General features: G+C 48.0%; 1 protein-coding gene across 1 annotated transcript; it reads left to right on the top strand.

The window, feature by feature from the left end:
- Positions 1–2,075: 2,075 nt before the first annotated feature.
- Positions 2,076–12,638, top strand: FBXO34 (F-box protein 34; the record flags this gene model as incomplete). The annotated part of the gene is made up of 2 exons (XM_079537796.1): positions 2,076–2,152; positions 10,496–12,638. 2 exons carry the CDS (start codon positions 2,076–2,078, stop codon positions 12,636–12,638), a joined length of 2,220 nt encoding a protein of 739 aa, XP_079393922.1.
- Positions 12,639–14,721: the final 2,083 nt, after the last annotated feature.

Below are 14,721 nucleotides of genomic sequence, written 5' to 3'. Positions count from 1 at the left end.
TAACCTCTCATTTCCCATCACTGGAGGAATCGTGAAATTCCTTTAACACACAAGTCCAGCTGGATGTAAACCAACTTCTCTCTCTCTCTGCTGAGAAAATCATCCTTAACCGCTTTCGCTGAGCTTGGCTGCAAAGTTGGAGAGGGCTTCCTAGGCCAGGAGCATTCAGTGGCAGCACTGAGATGTAAGCCACGTTGATTTGCACAGTGCAAAGGTGGGTGCTGCTCTGAAGTCCCCAGGTGTTGCAGAATCACCATAGAATCACAGAATGGGTTGGAAGGGACCTTTAAGACCATCCAGTTCCAGCCCCCTGCTATAGGCAGGGACACCTCCCTCTAGAGCAGGCTGCACACAGCCCCATCCAGCCTTGTCTTGAACACCTCCAGGGAGGGGGCATTCAGAACCTCAGTGGGCAGAAGGTGATGGGAGAGGCTCTCATCTTGGAGCTGAGAACAACCTGCACTGAATCCCAAATACTATGAGGCCACAGCTTTATCGTTAGTGTTCTGCGTTACGGCATTGCTATCACAGAATCACAAGGTTGGAAACGACCTGCAAGATCATCCAGTGCAACCACCCTCCCATTCCCATCAGTACCACAAGCTACTAAACCATCTCTTGTAGCTCCTCATCCAGGCACCTCTTGAACACTGCCAGGGACGGCGACTCCACCACCTCCCTGGGCAGCCATTCCAGTGCCTGACTACCCTTTGAGAGAAAAAGTTTCTCCTAATATCCAACCTAAACCTCCTCTGGTATAACTTCTTGCCATTTCCTCGGGTCCTACTATTTGCCTGGGAGAAGAGGCCAGACCCTTTTGCACCACAGCCTCCCTTCAGGAAGTTGTAGAGTGCAATGAGGTCTCCCCTGAGCCTCCTCTTCTCCAGACTGAACAATCCCAGCTCCCTCAGCCGCTCCTCAGAAGGTTTGTGCTCCAGACCCCTCAACAGTTTCGTTGCCCTTCTCTGGACACATTCCAGGGCCTCAATGTCTTTCTTGTAATGAGGGGCCCAAAACTGAACACAGTACTCGAGGTGCGGCCTCACCAGTGCTGAGTAGAGGGGGATGATCACCTCTCTGCTCCTGCTGGCCACACTATTTCTAATGCAGGCACACTATTTCTAATGCAGGCGTAATGCTGTGCAGTCAATCAGAGAGGAGGAAGCAAGCAATCACTAAAGCAGTCTACCAGCAACTCAGGCTTGAATATTCAAGTTTTTTCAGGGCACCTGAAGTGCGTCACATGTTTCATGTTCCAATTTGATGGTGGTTGTTCTTCCACTGTCAAAGCATGCTGCAGCACCACTGCCGTGTCAGCTCCAAGGACAAGGCATAGAAGGCAAGTGAGATACAGAACAGCTTTGTTTTGGTGAAATCTGCTGCCTTATCTGTGTGTGATGCAAAGACAGGGCAGTTTTGAGAAGGTTTGGAGCTTTGTGGTGGCATGTTTATTTTGTTCTCTATGAAGGGGACACGTTACTTTGATTAGAACGCTAACGTAACTCGTCTGGCAGCATCAGATCTTACTGCTGGCCTGATGCTGTGCTAACAAGAAGAAAGGGCTTGCGTGTCTGGTTTGCATGGAGCTTGGAGGACAATGTGTCCCGTGGGAGGTACCCAGGTAGGGCTGTAGCTGCATATAAGCACAGCAGCATACGTGATGTTGGGGGTGTTCATTTCTGTTTTAACGGTGTTCAGAAACTCCAGCTGCAGTAATGGCATGATGTTGTATAAGTTCTTTATATATTTATAAGTTCTTTTTATGTTTATGTATGTGGACATGTCTGTATGGTGTGTGTTTGTGTATACGTAGAATATCTACGATGTGTAGTGGTATATTTATATCTATGCATATTTTCTATCCTTCACCTTCTTTTGGGAAGGGATCCTTGTCCCAATATCTGTGCCCTGCTGTACTCTGACATGATGCTACTTTTCTCATGTTTGTTCAGTTTCTAGGTGGGAGAGACACTGTGAAGCTCTGTGCAGGGCGAGGAGAGCTGAGGAGGGAGCCTTGCATGTGAACCAGGATGGACTGGCTGTGACGGCGTGCCTTAGCTGGAGGGGGAGTTACGATGAAGAGTTCCTGCAGAGCTGGCCTCCACAGGGAACCACTGAATTCTGCATCTTCTACCTTCCATCAAGTCAAACGGTACGAGCAGAGCAGCTGGCCTGCCTTTAGCTAAACATTTAGCACCCATTTGGCCTTCTCCTTGCTTTCTTATCGTCTTGTGTGTCACTTAGTTGGTCTCAATCCTTACTTTCCGATAGCCTTTAACTAAAATGTGATGGCTTGAGGGCAGAAATGTTCTTTGACACTGTTGTTTGATAGTGACAACTACAGGTGGTACTGTACTTGGAGAAACCTTTGATTATTATAATTCTTTTTAGTAACAGCTGTAAATTAATTTGGGAATGTGGCTTTGAAGTATTTTGGAGAGTAGCTCGTCACATTAGGCTTTAAAATATGCAGTCAGCTTACAGCCAGTGGAAATGCTGGCAGTCATTGTTGTGGTTTGTCTTACTATGGAGTAAGTAACTGGATTGGCTTAATCTGAAGTTTTGTATTGCTCCTTCTCCTGTGTCTCTTGCTAAGAAGAAATGCACGACTGATTTCAAACACTTGTGCTTATGTGACAATGAAGTGAACGCCTCTCACTGTGTCCTGTTATAGGAACGCCGTACAGAACAACTTGTGCTTATGCAAATGAAAGAACATGCCAGTTTGAACAACAGAAAAATACGTATCTCCTTTGAAACCAACACTCTTAGACTTCCTCAATCTGAAGGAAGAGAGGCAGCTTTCTCATTTCCAAAATTCATGTGGGTTTAAAGTAAACTTTAACCTTTGTTCCTTGTGGTTGTGTAGGCAACACATACTTGCTATGTTAGTCTCATAGTAATTTAGGGCTGGAAAGGACTCCCTTGGTTGCCCAGCTCCTCGCTTTCCCAAGGAGTGTCTCGTAATCCTTTGGGTGAACTTGTTTTTAGGCCGGACTTCTGTCTTTTCTTCTCCCATAGATTAAACCATCACTGAAGATGACAGCTCTAACTGTGCAGTTAGGAATGTTTCAATCCCCGGAACGAATGTTCATGCCAGCTTAATTTGAGCTGGTGGTGTTACCTATTTTGTATAAGGACCTCCTCTCCTTTTCAGTATTACCTTTTTTGCTGTGTTCTGTAAACTGCAGCTGTATCCCCTCACCTATGTTTTGCTGTGCCCAGTGGCCCTGTGCATTCTAGTAGCTTACTGAACAGTGCCTGTTCTTAATCTAGGTAAATCTCCTCTGAGCCGTGACAATAACTGTGTGCTGACTTCCAAAGGAGACCTTATAGGAGTGCTTTTCAGTGTCACAGATCTGCCTTCATTTGCCTCTGTGTCATGGATGTGTCTTTGCAGCACCTTTTTCAGTGAAAACTGTGCTTCTTGGTGTTCAGCCTTCTGCTGTATCGCCATCTGTACTTCAGAATTTTGCCCTGTTAACCAAGTGCTTTGCACCTCATCCCTATTGGCGTTGCCTTTCATTTCTGTAGCTTTGTTGTTGAGGTTGTTTGTAAGAAAAACCAACGGTTTTCCAGGCTGATTCTTGAGGAGTGTGTTTGGTTTTGAGGCTGGTGTTTTATTGTTCATCACCTGGGGCTCTCTGCTGTTAAGACAGCTTCTTTGTGCCTTTAACAGTTTTTTGTCAAATCTGTCTTACCCAGTAGATCTTCGTGTGCCTCCTGAGACCATATGAATAAACCACATCAGAGTGTTTTTCAAGAAAGCTGCTCTTTTGAAAACCTTCAGATTGGTCTGACATATTGTATTATTTCTTTTCCCTGTTCCCCATGTCCTTGTAATCCTCTTTTCTTTCAAAGCACTGTTTTACACCAAAGTAAGACCAGCAGGCCTGGAGATGCCATAACCTTTCTCCAATGCAGCACTGCATTCCAGGCAATATTGATCTGAAGACTTGAAACCTATGGCTACTTCTTGTATCCTTCCTGAAGAAGAAACGTGTTCAGTTGGAGTTTTTCTTATTTGGGATGTGTTCATTATAATGAGAACACCTTTTGACTCCTGTAAGAATGCCTCTTGGGTCACTCTGTCTGCAGAGAAATCTTCTACACCACAGTGTGGCCAGCTTCATGAACTGGATCCTTTAAGGCTTGACTTTCAAAGAACAAACTGGTGACTTTCCTTCTGTTTCTGCTTATCCTTCCCTTTGAGCTCCTGCGTTTCTTAATAATAGTTCAGTCCAAGGTTAATTCCTACAGCCTTTCACGTGTGCACATTCTGTATGTCTTAAAGTCTGAATAGTGTCACTGCTGGTTTAACTACCTGATGAAACTTCTTACCCCATTGTATTAAAAACGACCTTGGTCCAGTTGCAATTAATAAAAGAGGGAATGAACATTGTGGAAAGATAATGCTTCCAAAAGGAAACATCAGAGTTTCTGTAAAGTTAGGGAGTGTCTGTCTGGGATGCTTGCTCTGCCATCATCTTTGTGCTGAATGCCTTTGGAGATGCTTTAGGAGATGACTCTGAATTCCAGCTCTTTCAGTTGTTGTTTTCTCTCTTTCTGTCATCCCTGTGTCATCTGTGGCGTGATTGGAAAGTAGGGAACGGAGATCTGAGCTTCCTGAGGCTGCAATGAATAATTGATTGTATGTCATCTGGTAAGTGCCTTTATACAATGGCTGTTCCCAGAGCAATGCATCCTATTTTTCTTGTGTTGACCCACAACATTGCAGGTGGAAATTGATGGTATGGCAGTAGAGATTGAACCTTTCAACCAATATTCTGTTAAATTTTGTTGGCAGATGGGCAGTGGAGGGGCAGCCTGATGAAATGGCATCTGACACAGAAGTGAGTGTGAAGCAAAGGTGTGCCATTGAATTCCTCCATGCAGAAATAATGGCACCCACTGACATTCATCAGTGAATGTTTATGGAGTCATAAAGGAACACAGTGCTCATCCAGTTCCAACCCCCTGCTGTGTGCAGGTCGCCAACCAGCAGCCCAGGCTGCCCAGAGCCACATCCAGCCTGGCCCTGAATGTCTGCAGGGATGGGGCATCCACAACCAAATTATTTGGAGACCAAACAGTGGATGTGGCAACAGTGACAGTGGGTCACCTCTGCTGGTTCTGGATCTTGTGCATCGTTGGCAAACCTGCAGAGCTTATGGTGGTGACTGCATTGAAAAACAGTGTTTTGTAGCTGAGAATTTGTTCTATCACATAGTGTTACTGTGCTCTTTGTATCTCTTGGAGTTTCCTTGGAAATAAATAGGAGGCAGTACATTCAGAGCGACCTACATCCAAAACGCTGGCAAGTCTTGTGAAAAGAGACCTGTTTAGCTGCGTGGTCTGTGATACTCCTTGCTTGTTCTCTGTCCCCATCCCTGCAGGCATTCAAGGCCAGGCTGGATGTGGCTCTGGGCAGCCTGGGCTGCTGGTTGGCGACCTGCACACAGCAGGGGGTTGGAGCTGGATGAGCACTGTGCTCCTTTGCAACCCAGGCCGTTCTGTGTTGCAGTTAGGCAGGCACAAAGGGATTGGGAGCAGTTGCTTCAGTCTGAAGGTAGTGCTGCAAGGGAGTGCTTTTTTCAAGAAACCAGATGCTTCCACAGCTGCTACAGCCCCACCAGCCCCTGCTCTGGAGCACCGTGCTTCCCAACCCACCTCTCTCCAGGCTTGGATGCTTGCCATGCACCAGAACAAGCTTCAGTGAGTAGCAGAGTGTCGTCCACCCTGGCTCTTAGCTGGGACTTTCCCACCCCAGCAGGATCTGCAGAATGCCTTTGAAGCAGCTCTCTGTCTGCTCTGCCTGCCCTAGCAGTGCAAAGGGGATGGAAGTGGTACTGGAGATTGCACCCACTGAGCACTTCCAGAAATAACAAGTGGTTGACCGTGGTTGAACTGACGTGCAGTGCTCAGTCCTTGGTAATTGTCAGTGTTCTTTGCAGAGGAGCAAAGTTTCCCATAAGAGAGATGGGATGCCAGGGAAGAGATGTGCCCTGCCAGAGGTTGCTCTTGGTGTGGCTTTTCATTGCTGCTGCCTTTTTTTTTCTGGCTGGTGCCTTGTGTTTGTGTGTCCTGAGGGGTTTGTCAGAGTTGCACATGCTAGGAAATCTTGCCTACTGGAGTGCTTACAGAACTTCTAGGGGAACTTTTGGGGTTTCGATTGAAATATTCTTCTTAATAAAACCTTCTGGTGCTTTGCACAGAAAACATACAGTGTGAATGTGCTGTTTGAGAGCATAGTTGGTTTTGTTGTTTTTGCTGGCCAGAGGAAATCTTTGTGCTTCACAGGGCATTTTGGGAGTCCTGACCGAAGCGCAGGATGGGATCTGTAGGCTCTCTGTGGCCCTAGGAAGGACTTTGGGTTGGTGCTGGGTCTGGTCTTGTTGAACAAAGAATCATAGAATGGTTTGGGTTGAAAGGGACCTTTAAAATCATCTAGAACTTCTTTATGGTGAGTGTGGTGCAGTGCTGGAACAGGCTGCCCAGAGAGCTGGTGGAGTCTCCCTTTATGCGGGTAGCCAAGGGCTGGACACTGAGCTGTGCAACCTACGGTGGGGTGCTGATGTAGTGGGGGGGTTGGACTTGGTCTTTTGAGGTCCCTCCCAATCCCTGCAATTCTGTGAGTTGTGAAAGTGGAGCCTCTTGCATTGATTATTTTTTTTTTTCCTCCAGTTTCTATTCAAGGAAATACTTTGGTTTTTAGGCCGTTGTGATGTAGATGATGTATAAATGCAGAAAGATTCCGGTTGGCTTGGTGCAGTAGCTAATGGATCTTCCCTTCCACACAGAGAGGGGAGGTGTGTGCATGTATGAAGGCTTGCATTTATGCACCAGTCCAGCATAGGAGCCAACTGTAGTGACAACGAGCTGTACTGAAACTTGTAAAAACAGCAGTGTCATTCCAGAACTGTAAGTATCCTGTTTTTATGTGCCTGAGACATGGCTGATTAGAAATTAAAACAAAAAACAACCTGGTCCTCTCACTTCGTTGGCTTAAGGATGGAATAACAGTGTGAAGGCAGCACTGCCAGTTGTTTCAGCGCTGATGGCTCTTGGCAGAATTCTCTCTTATCAGCATTTCAAAACCACACATGTGGGATTGAGGATCTTTTATGTTTATTCCATGAAGTTCTGAAGAGTCATTGTCTCTAAAGATAGAATGAGAAAGCTTGATGGCTTACAGACTAGGCAAAAAGAAACAGAATTATTCTCAAGTATGATAGGGAATTGTCAGTGACTTCACCTTGTAACAATTATGTTTGGTGTTTATTAAAAAACTTAAAAACTTAACCTGCAGCAGCCACAGTTCTCTGCGTGCCAGCACTGCAGTGGTGCAGAAATAGGGTGGGCACTGGGGGGAGAGGATTGGGCTCTGGTTTGCGTTCAGAGCATTTTCTGCTGGAAATCCTTGCTCTGATTCCTGGAGCTAGGAATGAAACGTGCTGCTGATGCATGGGGAAGATGTTCTTCATGTTTAAGAAGGATGAATTTTGAATGCTCATGGCAAAGTGTGTAAGTGGTGGGGGTGAGGATTTGCTTCTCTCTTAGCGACGCTTTCAGGTAAGGTCTGCTATTAAATGCTCTTCCTCATGGCCTGAAAACTTGAAGGGAAGTGGCAGTGCCATTCAGATGGAGTGTTGTAGCTGTCTGAAACTATTAAAGGAAGGTTTTCTTTAAATCTGGATCCATTAAAACAGTGCAATGAACTGAATGCTGAATTCAAATGAGGCAATTATTCTGGCAGTAAAACTTCTGACTAAGGCATAATTTTGTTATGCAAATTGTAACTTTTCAACCTTAAATGGTATTGTTGGCCTAGCTGGAGACCAACTGAAACACAGGAGGAAATATAACCTTAAATGAGAAATCCATAGTAGGTGAGGCATAACTTTATCCTTTGTCTTTCTCCGTAGACCTGAAATAGCTGTGAGCAGCTGAACCAACTTTGCTGGCTAAACGTGTCCTCCGAGCCCGCTGGGTAACCAGTTCAGTCCTGTTCTCATTCATGTAATACCTGAGCTCACCTTCATTTACAGTTTTCCCTTAATGAAGGGTGTTGAAGTGATTTGTCCTGCTGGATTCCTGAAAATGGTTCGAAGAAAGCCTTTTTAGCACATAATTCAGCTCATCTTTCAAGCACCCTGGCGTGAAAACTCAGCAAGGAAATCTGATCTTTCGTTCCCAGCTCCTGGGATTTCAAGGTGGAAAGCTGTGTGTTGCATTGCCTTCACCTTTTCCTCCCCCAGGGTACTGCTGTGAGCAGCTACCACAGCTTTTCTCCTGAAAGCACCTCCAAAATGCCCTTCTGAGTGGGGAAGGGAAGACCACAGGCATGCTTCTCTGCTGCCTTTCACCCGCACCTTGATTCTGGGCTGGACACTGACCCAGGTGTGTTGGTGGCCTGACTGAGCAGCTATGAATTGTGGAAAAGCAGGCTCGAGCAAACTTGCAGCAGCCTTGATTTCCTATCCTCTCTTCCTCCTCTATTTCATCACCCCGAAGTTCTATTTTTATGAGGTTATTTTAGTTGTTAGCATCCAACTGAGAAGGGAAACAAAATAGCTCAGTTGCATTCTGCAGAGGAAAGTGAACTGGGAGGTGACCCAATTCCAGCAAGAGCTGGAATTAGCACAGAAGGCATGGGGAGAGAATTAACCCAGCAACTGGGTGCGTGTATGTGCAGAAGTGGGAGCTCTCTTATCCCCACAGTCTGTTGCTGAAGGGAAGGTGACATTAGCACTGCTTGCAAGGGTGACGTCATGTTCTGCCCGTAAAACTGAAAGGGAAGAGACGCTCGTTGCTGAGCACGTTCTGCTCTTTTCCTGGGTTCCTAGTGATAGGGAATGACCTCAGGTTGCACCAGGGGAGGCTCAGGTTGGATATTAGGGGCCGTTTCCTCTCAGGAGGAGCAGTGCTGCAGTGGCACAGCTGCCCATGGAGTGCTGGGGTCACCGTCCCTGGGGGTGTTCAGAGCCATGGAGGTGCAGCATGAGGGACATGGGCATGGGGGGGTGAGGTTGTGTTGGGGATCTTGGAGGACTTTTCCAACTTGTGATTCTGTGATTCAGCAGTTATTGAGGGACTGCATTGGCTGACGCATGGGGCTGTGTGGGAACTTTGAGTTCAAAGTTGTTTTTAGGACTAGAAATGCAATACCAGAAAGTATTTTGTGGTGGCTGCAAGGGGAAATTGTTTGGCGTCTGCACCAGCTGGTGATGGCATTGAGTGTGCTGGTTTTAAACTAACAGTCATGGATGATCTTCATTTCAAAAAGTTCTGCATTTAATGTAACAATTCAGAGATTGCCATGGAAACGCAATCTGTAGTTAGTTCAGCAATGTGCTTATCTGTTCACCCTGGAGGAAGAGCCTGAAGTCACCTGATGATTGAATCCCATGTGGCAGTGCCCTGGGCTTCTGTGTTTCTGAGCTTTGTGTTTGAGATTATGGTGGAGGTGCAACAGAAAGGATGAATTGAGTGGGGCCAGGGGCGTAGGGCCATTGCCTGAGTGGTGCTGCTGTTAGGGCAGCAGTGTCCAGGTAGTGTCTCCTTCACCGCTCTTAGATCTTAACCATAAAAATGCTTGCTTGGATGTGGTTTTGTCCAGCCAGAGTTGGTGCTTCTGTCACTTTTTGGTTTGGCATCTGATGTGCAGCACAAGGGGGAGCGTGCCAAATCTGCCACTGTCGATATACTCAAGGATAATAGGCATCGTTGGGTAGATTTAGGCTAGATATTAGGAATAACTTCTTTATTGTGAGGCTGATGCACTGGAACTGGTGATGCACTGATTGCTCAGTGTGGCTATGGATGCTGCTCCTTGGAGGCATTCGGGGCCAGGCTGGATGGGGCTGTGAGCAGCCTGCTCTAGAGGGAGGTGTCCCTGCTATATATATATAGGGGGTTGGAACTGGATGGTCTTAAAGCTCCCTTCCAACCCAAACCATTCTGTGGTTCTGTGATCATTTCAGGTGGTGTTATGAGACTGGCAGTCTGCTGGGATGTCTGATCAGTGTACTTACACTTGCTGATTTCCCTTCTTAGCTTAAATTATCTTCTGAAAAGAGTCCTTGTAGCTGGTAGGTAAGGTCAAGGTAAGCGCTGTGACCCCTGAGTGCCTTACAGCAGGGTTGGGGCTGAACGGATGGAAGGATTGCTTGGACTCTAGAATGAGCCACTGCGTTTGCACCATGGACATAACTTAAGCATAGGATTTCACCTTGGGACTCCCTGGCCACAAATTACTCTACTGGGAAGATCTCTGCTGTCCTTAAGATTTTAATCATTGCAAGATGCGAGTTGTTCTCCGAGGGCCCACTGTAGCTGCCTGGCTGCTGCTTTTCCTTTTTCATGTGGTTCCTTTTGAGGTGTGGGCTGCTTGATGAAGGGTAGGAGGCACGCTGGTGCCTACCCTGAGCCACCTTCTCTTGTTCCAGGCAGGCATATTTTGCAACTATAATTTCTTCCCTTTCTGTTTTTCTAGGGTTTCTGGTATGCACTTAAAGCCATATCTCAAGTTACAGAGGAAAGAGCGATCAGAAATAAGCCAGGACTCCCTCAGAGGCCCACCTATGACCCATCAGAGGTCACCCCGAGAAGACAAATACGCCAACAACTGCACCAAACTGAGCGTTTTCCCCAAACCCCCCCTTGTGAGTCCATCTCGAAAGCTTCTGGGAATTATTTATCCAAATACTATGTGCAATATGAACGGGAAAGGTCCGGCAGATGGTCTGAGCGCCAGGGAGAAGAAAAACGTCCTGTCGGCAACGATCCATCAGGGAGAAGAAGGGGAAGGGCCTCTGGATGTGTGGGCCGTGGTGAAGCCCGGCAACACGAAGGAGAAGATCGCTTTCTTCGCGGCCCAGCAGTGCAGCAGCAACAACCGGCTGGGCTCCATGAAGCTCAAAAGCACGTGGGATATCGATGGGAGAACGGTGAAGCGCCGGAAAAAAACGGTAGATCTGAAAAAAGCCAAGCTTCAGTTGGAAAGGATGAGAGAGGCGAATGCCAGGTGCTCCCAGCCGGAGCCTTTCGCGTGCGGCATCGAGCACTGCTCGGTGCATTGTGTGAATGACAGTGGTGAGGGGGTGTTCCCGGGAAGGTCCCTCTCCGTGATAGAGATGGTTGCGTTTCTGGAGCAGCGAGCAAGTGCTTTACTGGTAGACTGTGCTAAAACTTGCACGTCCGCCTCCACGGCGAGGCTGAGCGCTGTGTCTAAAGGTGCTCTTCCCAGCTCTGAGCCTTTCTCCGCCGCCGGGCCGTGCGAGGTACATGAGAGGGGAAGCTGTGGCAGCGGCGAGCAGCAGCAGAGCGAGCCGGTGCGCGTCCTGGACATGGTGGCCAAGCTGGAGTCGGAGTGCCTGCGGCGGCAGAGCGAGCGGGACGGCGGCAGCCTGTCGCGCAACAACAGCTTCCGCAGGAACGTGGGGCGGGTGCTCCTGGCCAGCAGCACACAGCCCGCTGCTGAGCCTGGCAGGGCCTCTGTAGGCAGTGTGGGTGAAGAGCCAGGGGCGGCGGGGGCTGGCTGCGGAGCGAGGTGTGGGGATGCCGGGCTGTGGGATGGCGCTGCCTCTGCTCCGCAGCCGTTCCCTCCTGGGTTGGAGGGGAACGCGGGTTCGGGACTTGCTCACGCTGTGTTGGCCATTGCGGCTGGAAGGAGCGATGCTGAAAGGCGGGTTGAGCCTCCCAGGGCTCTGCCAGCCCTGTGTCCGGCTGTGGCTGGGGTGCCGGCGGATTCCTTGCCGAGCAAGAGCACGAGTGTTGATTGTACGTTGAAAGAAGCTGTGATCCTCTCGAAGCAGAGCCTGCATCCTGCTAGGAAGGAGCCCTTGTGCATCAGTATATCGGTCACCAAGAGTGATAGGAAAGAGAAGCTCCCTCCCTCCAGTTTGAGTGAAGACCCCCTCCCAGGGAGGTTGTTTTTTCTCCAGGCTGAACAGAATGCCGCTCCTGCACCACAGCCGCTGCAGGAACGTACCCAAGGGAAGCCAGGAGAAGGAGTGCAGAACGAGGATGAGGAGGCTGTGGAATCTGACAAATCGCGTGTCGGGACCAGTGTCTCTCCTGAGCCATCAGCCCTTTCTGTTCCCCCTCCAGAAGGTGCTTTGCAAGTACTCGATGCTTCCTGCTTGAAACGGCAGGTCTCGCATGACTTTTTGGAGACCAGGTTTAAAATCCAGCAGCTTCTGGAACCTCAGCAGTATATGGCTTTCCTGCCTCACCACATCATAGTGAAGATCTTCGGCTTGCTCCCTACGAGGAGCCTGGTGGCCCTAAAATGTACTTGCTACTACTTCAAGTTCATCATCGAGTACTACAACATCAGGCCAGCAGACTCACGTTGGGTCCGCGACCCCCGCTACCGAGAAGACCCCTGCAAGCAGTGCAAGAAGAAGTACGTGAAGGGGGACGTGTCGCTGTGCCGCTGGCACCCCAAACCTTACTGCCAAGCTTTACCCTACGGGCCTGGCTACTGGATGTGCTGTCACAGGTCCCAGAAGGGCATCCCGGGCTGTAAGTTGGGTCTCCATGACAATCATTGGGTTCCTGCCTGCCACAGCTTTAACCGTGCTCTCCATAAGAAGACCAGAGGAGCGGGAGCCGAAGGAGAAGAGGAATATTAGTGCACATACACTTTCCTGTGAGATGGTTTGGGGTAGGAGGAGATTCTCATGCCTTGTGCTGTTTACAGTGTATATAATTGTCGTGTTTTTCACAGGGCTATGAAACTGCACATACTTCAACACAAGAGCCTTTACCTTTTAGAATAAAGAAAGCTTTTAGTCCATCTATGTAAATAACACTATAAAAACTAATTGTACATACAGAGTCTACAGCTGGCTGAACAACGTAATCACTACAATGCAGCTATGATAGTGTTGCGGCTATAGGTGTGTGTGTTTTTAAGTGTCTTGTTTCAAAATCTGTATATCCTGTATAATATATGAATGTTTCTGAGAAGAAACTCTAAATAGGTAAAGGCCAACCTGGTTAAAGAATCTTCAAACAACTTAACTGGACAACCTTAAAACTAGACTAGAACAGAAACATGACAGTAGTGGTGGCAGTGGAGGAAAAAAAGAGAGGAATATTATTGTATAGTCAGAATATAAAAGAAGTTCTTGCCTACCTTATCCATGTTGTCTGGTTGGTTTTTTTGGGGTTTTTTTTTTTTTTTTTTTTTTTTTACTTAAATAAAACGTGCATTCTAGATCTGCCTTAGCTGCCTTGGTCTTGTGAAAATGCTGTAAAACAGGAGGTGAGCACTTGGTGTTGTGCTGGAGCCCAGACTTGCAGCCTGATCCTATGAACCCTTCGTTCCTGGTAGAGCTCTGCTCCAGCCCCTGCCTGCTGCTTTCTGCTGTGTGTCAGCGCTCTGAGGGCTGCCAGAAGCACAACTGGATGGTGGTGATTCCTTGAACTCTTCATGGCGTCTCTTGGAGCGTTTGCTTTCGTCTCCTGCAGTTCTGTCCCTGTGCCCAGGGGGGCTGAAATGTGGGGCAGAACCCCCAGCAATGGCTGTTCTGCTCTGCAGACAGGAGTGGGCTTTGGTTTGCTATTTATGGTGCGTTACTGTGCAAGAAAATTCACAGTCCTGGCAGCCTGCGCTCAGCTTTGTAAGGGATGCTGCTGCTCTTCTTGCTGTAGCTACACCTGGGTGCTGCTCTGCCCTCTGCAGTGCCAGCCAGGAGCAAGGAGAGCAGAAAGCTGCACGGAGGGGCAGCTGATGGAGGAGAAGTGGCATCCCCTGGGACTTGGGTTCATAATGGGGCGCAGGGCCGGGATGAGCAGGACTGCCCTGTGGTTGAAATCATGCCAAAACTGTTGGGATCAAAGGCCACACCTGAATTTCAATTAAGGAAGAGGGAGAAGAAAGAGCTTTCCTGCCCCCTGCCCAGGACTCTGGAAAAGTGGAGATAAATGCGTGGCGCTGACGGTGGTGAGGAAAGGCACTGCTGGGCTGAAATAGAAGCAGCGGAGGAAAATATTTTGTACCTAGATAAGGAAGCAGTGAGGTCATTTTGCTTAGAACAAGCTGTGAGATTCTGGTCACCTTCAGTGACTGAGGCCACTGGGGGGGATGGAGAAAAATGAGAATAACAAGCTCCAAGCTTGCGTGTAAACTGCTGAATCCCCTGCATAGAGAGGGGTGTGCCTCAATGGAGATGCCATTGTTTGAAGCAAAAGTATTCTTTCTTTTACCTTGCTGCTGCATATTTTACTGCTTCCCAATTGCACTGTAGCAGGGCTGGTGCCTGTGATGCTTCGAAGGCTGGAAATTGTCATGTACCCCCCCCAGAGCATTTCAAACCACGAAGAAGTGACAATTCTACCACTTAAAAAAAAAAATTACTGTTAAAGATTTATTGCAATAATACAATAAAACTTAGAAAAGAAAAATAATAATAATAATAATTGTATTTAGTTCCATCTCATTGGGAAGTCACAATGGCCAAATCCAGCTGCAGGGATCAGCCTGAGCCGGAACTGTTGTCCTCACCCCACACCAACAGTTCTGCAAACTCAGCTGGCTGCCTACAGAAACCTCCAATGAGCAGACAGTGCTTCCTTCCCTCACCCCCAAACAACCTGGAAAACCAATCCCACTGATTGCACTGGAGGTTAGGACACACGTAACTCTCCCTTAGCTACACGTGTGCAAAACACTTTAAAAACAACACTCTATCCTGTTACACAATTGTTCCT

This window comes from Tetrao urogallus (assembly GCF_951394365.1).
Source record: "Tetrao urogallus genome assembly, chromosome: 6".
NCBI classification, from domain to species: Eukaryota; Metazoa; Chordata; class Aves; order Galliformes; family Phasianidae; genus Tetrao; species Tetrao urogallus.
This window is presented reverse-complemented; position numbering and strand designations above follow the sequence as displayed.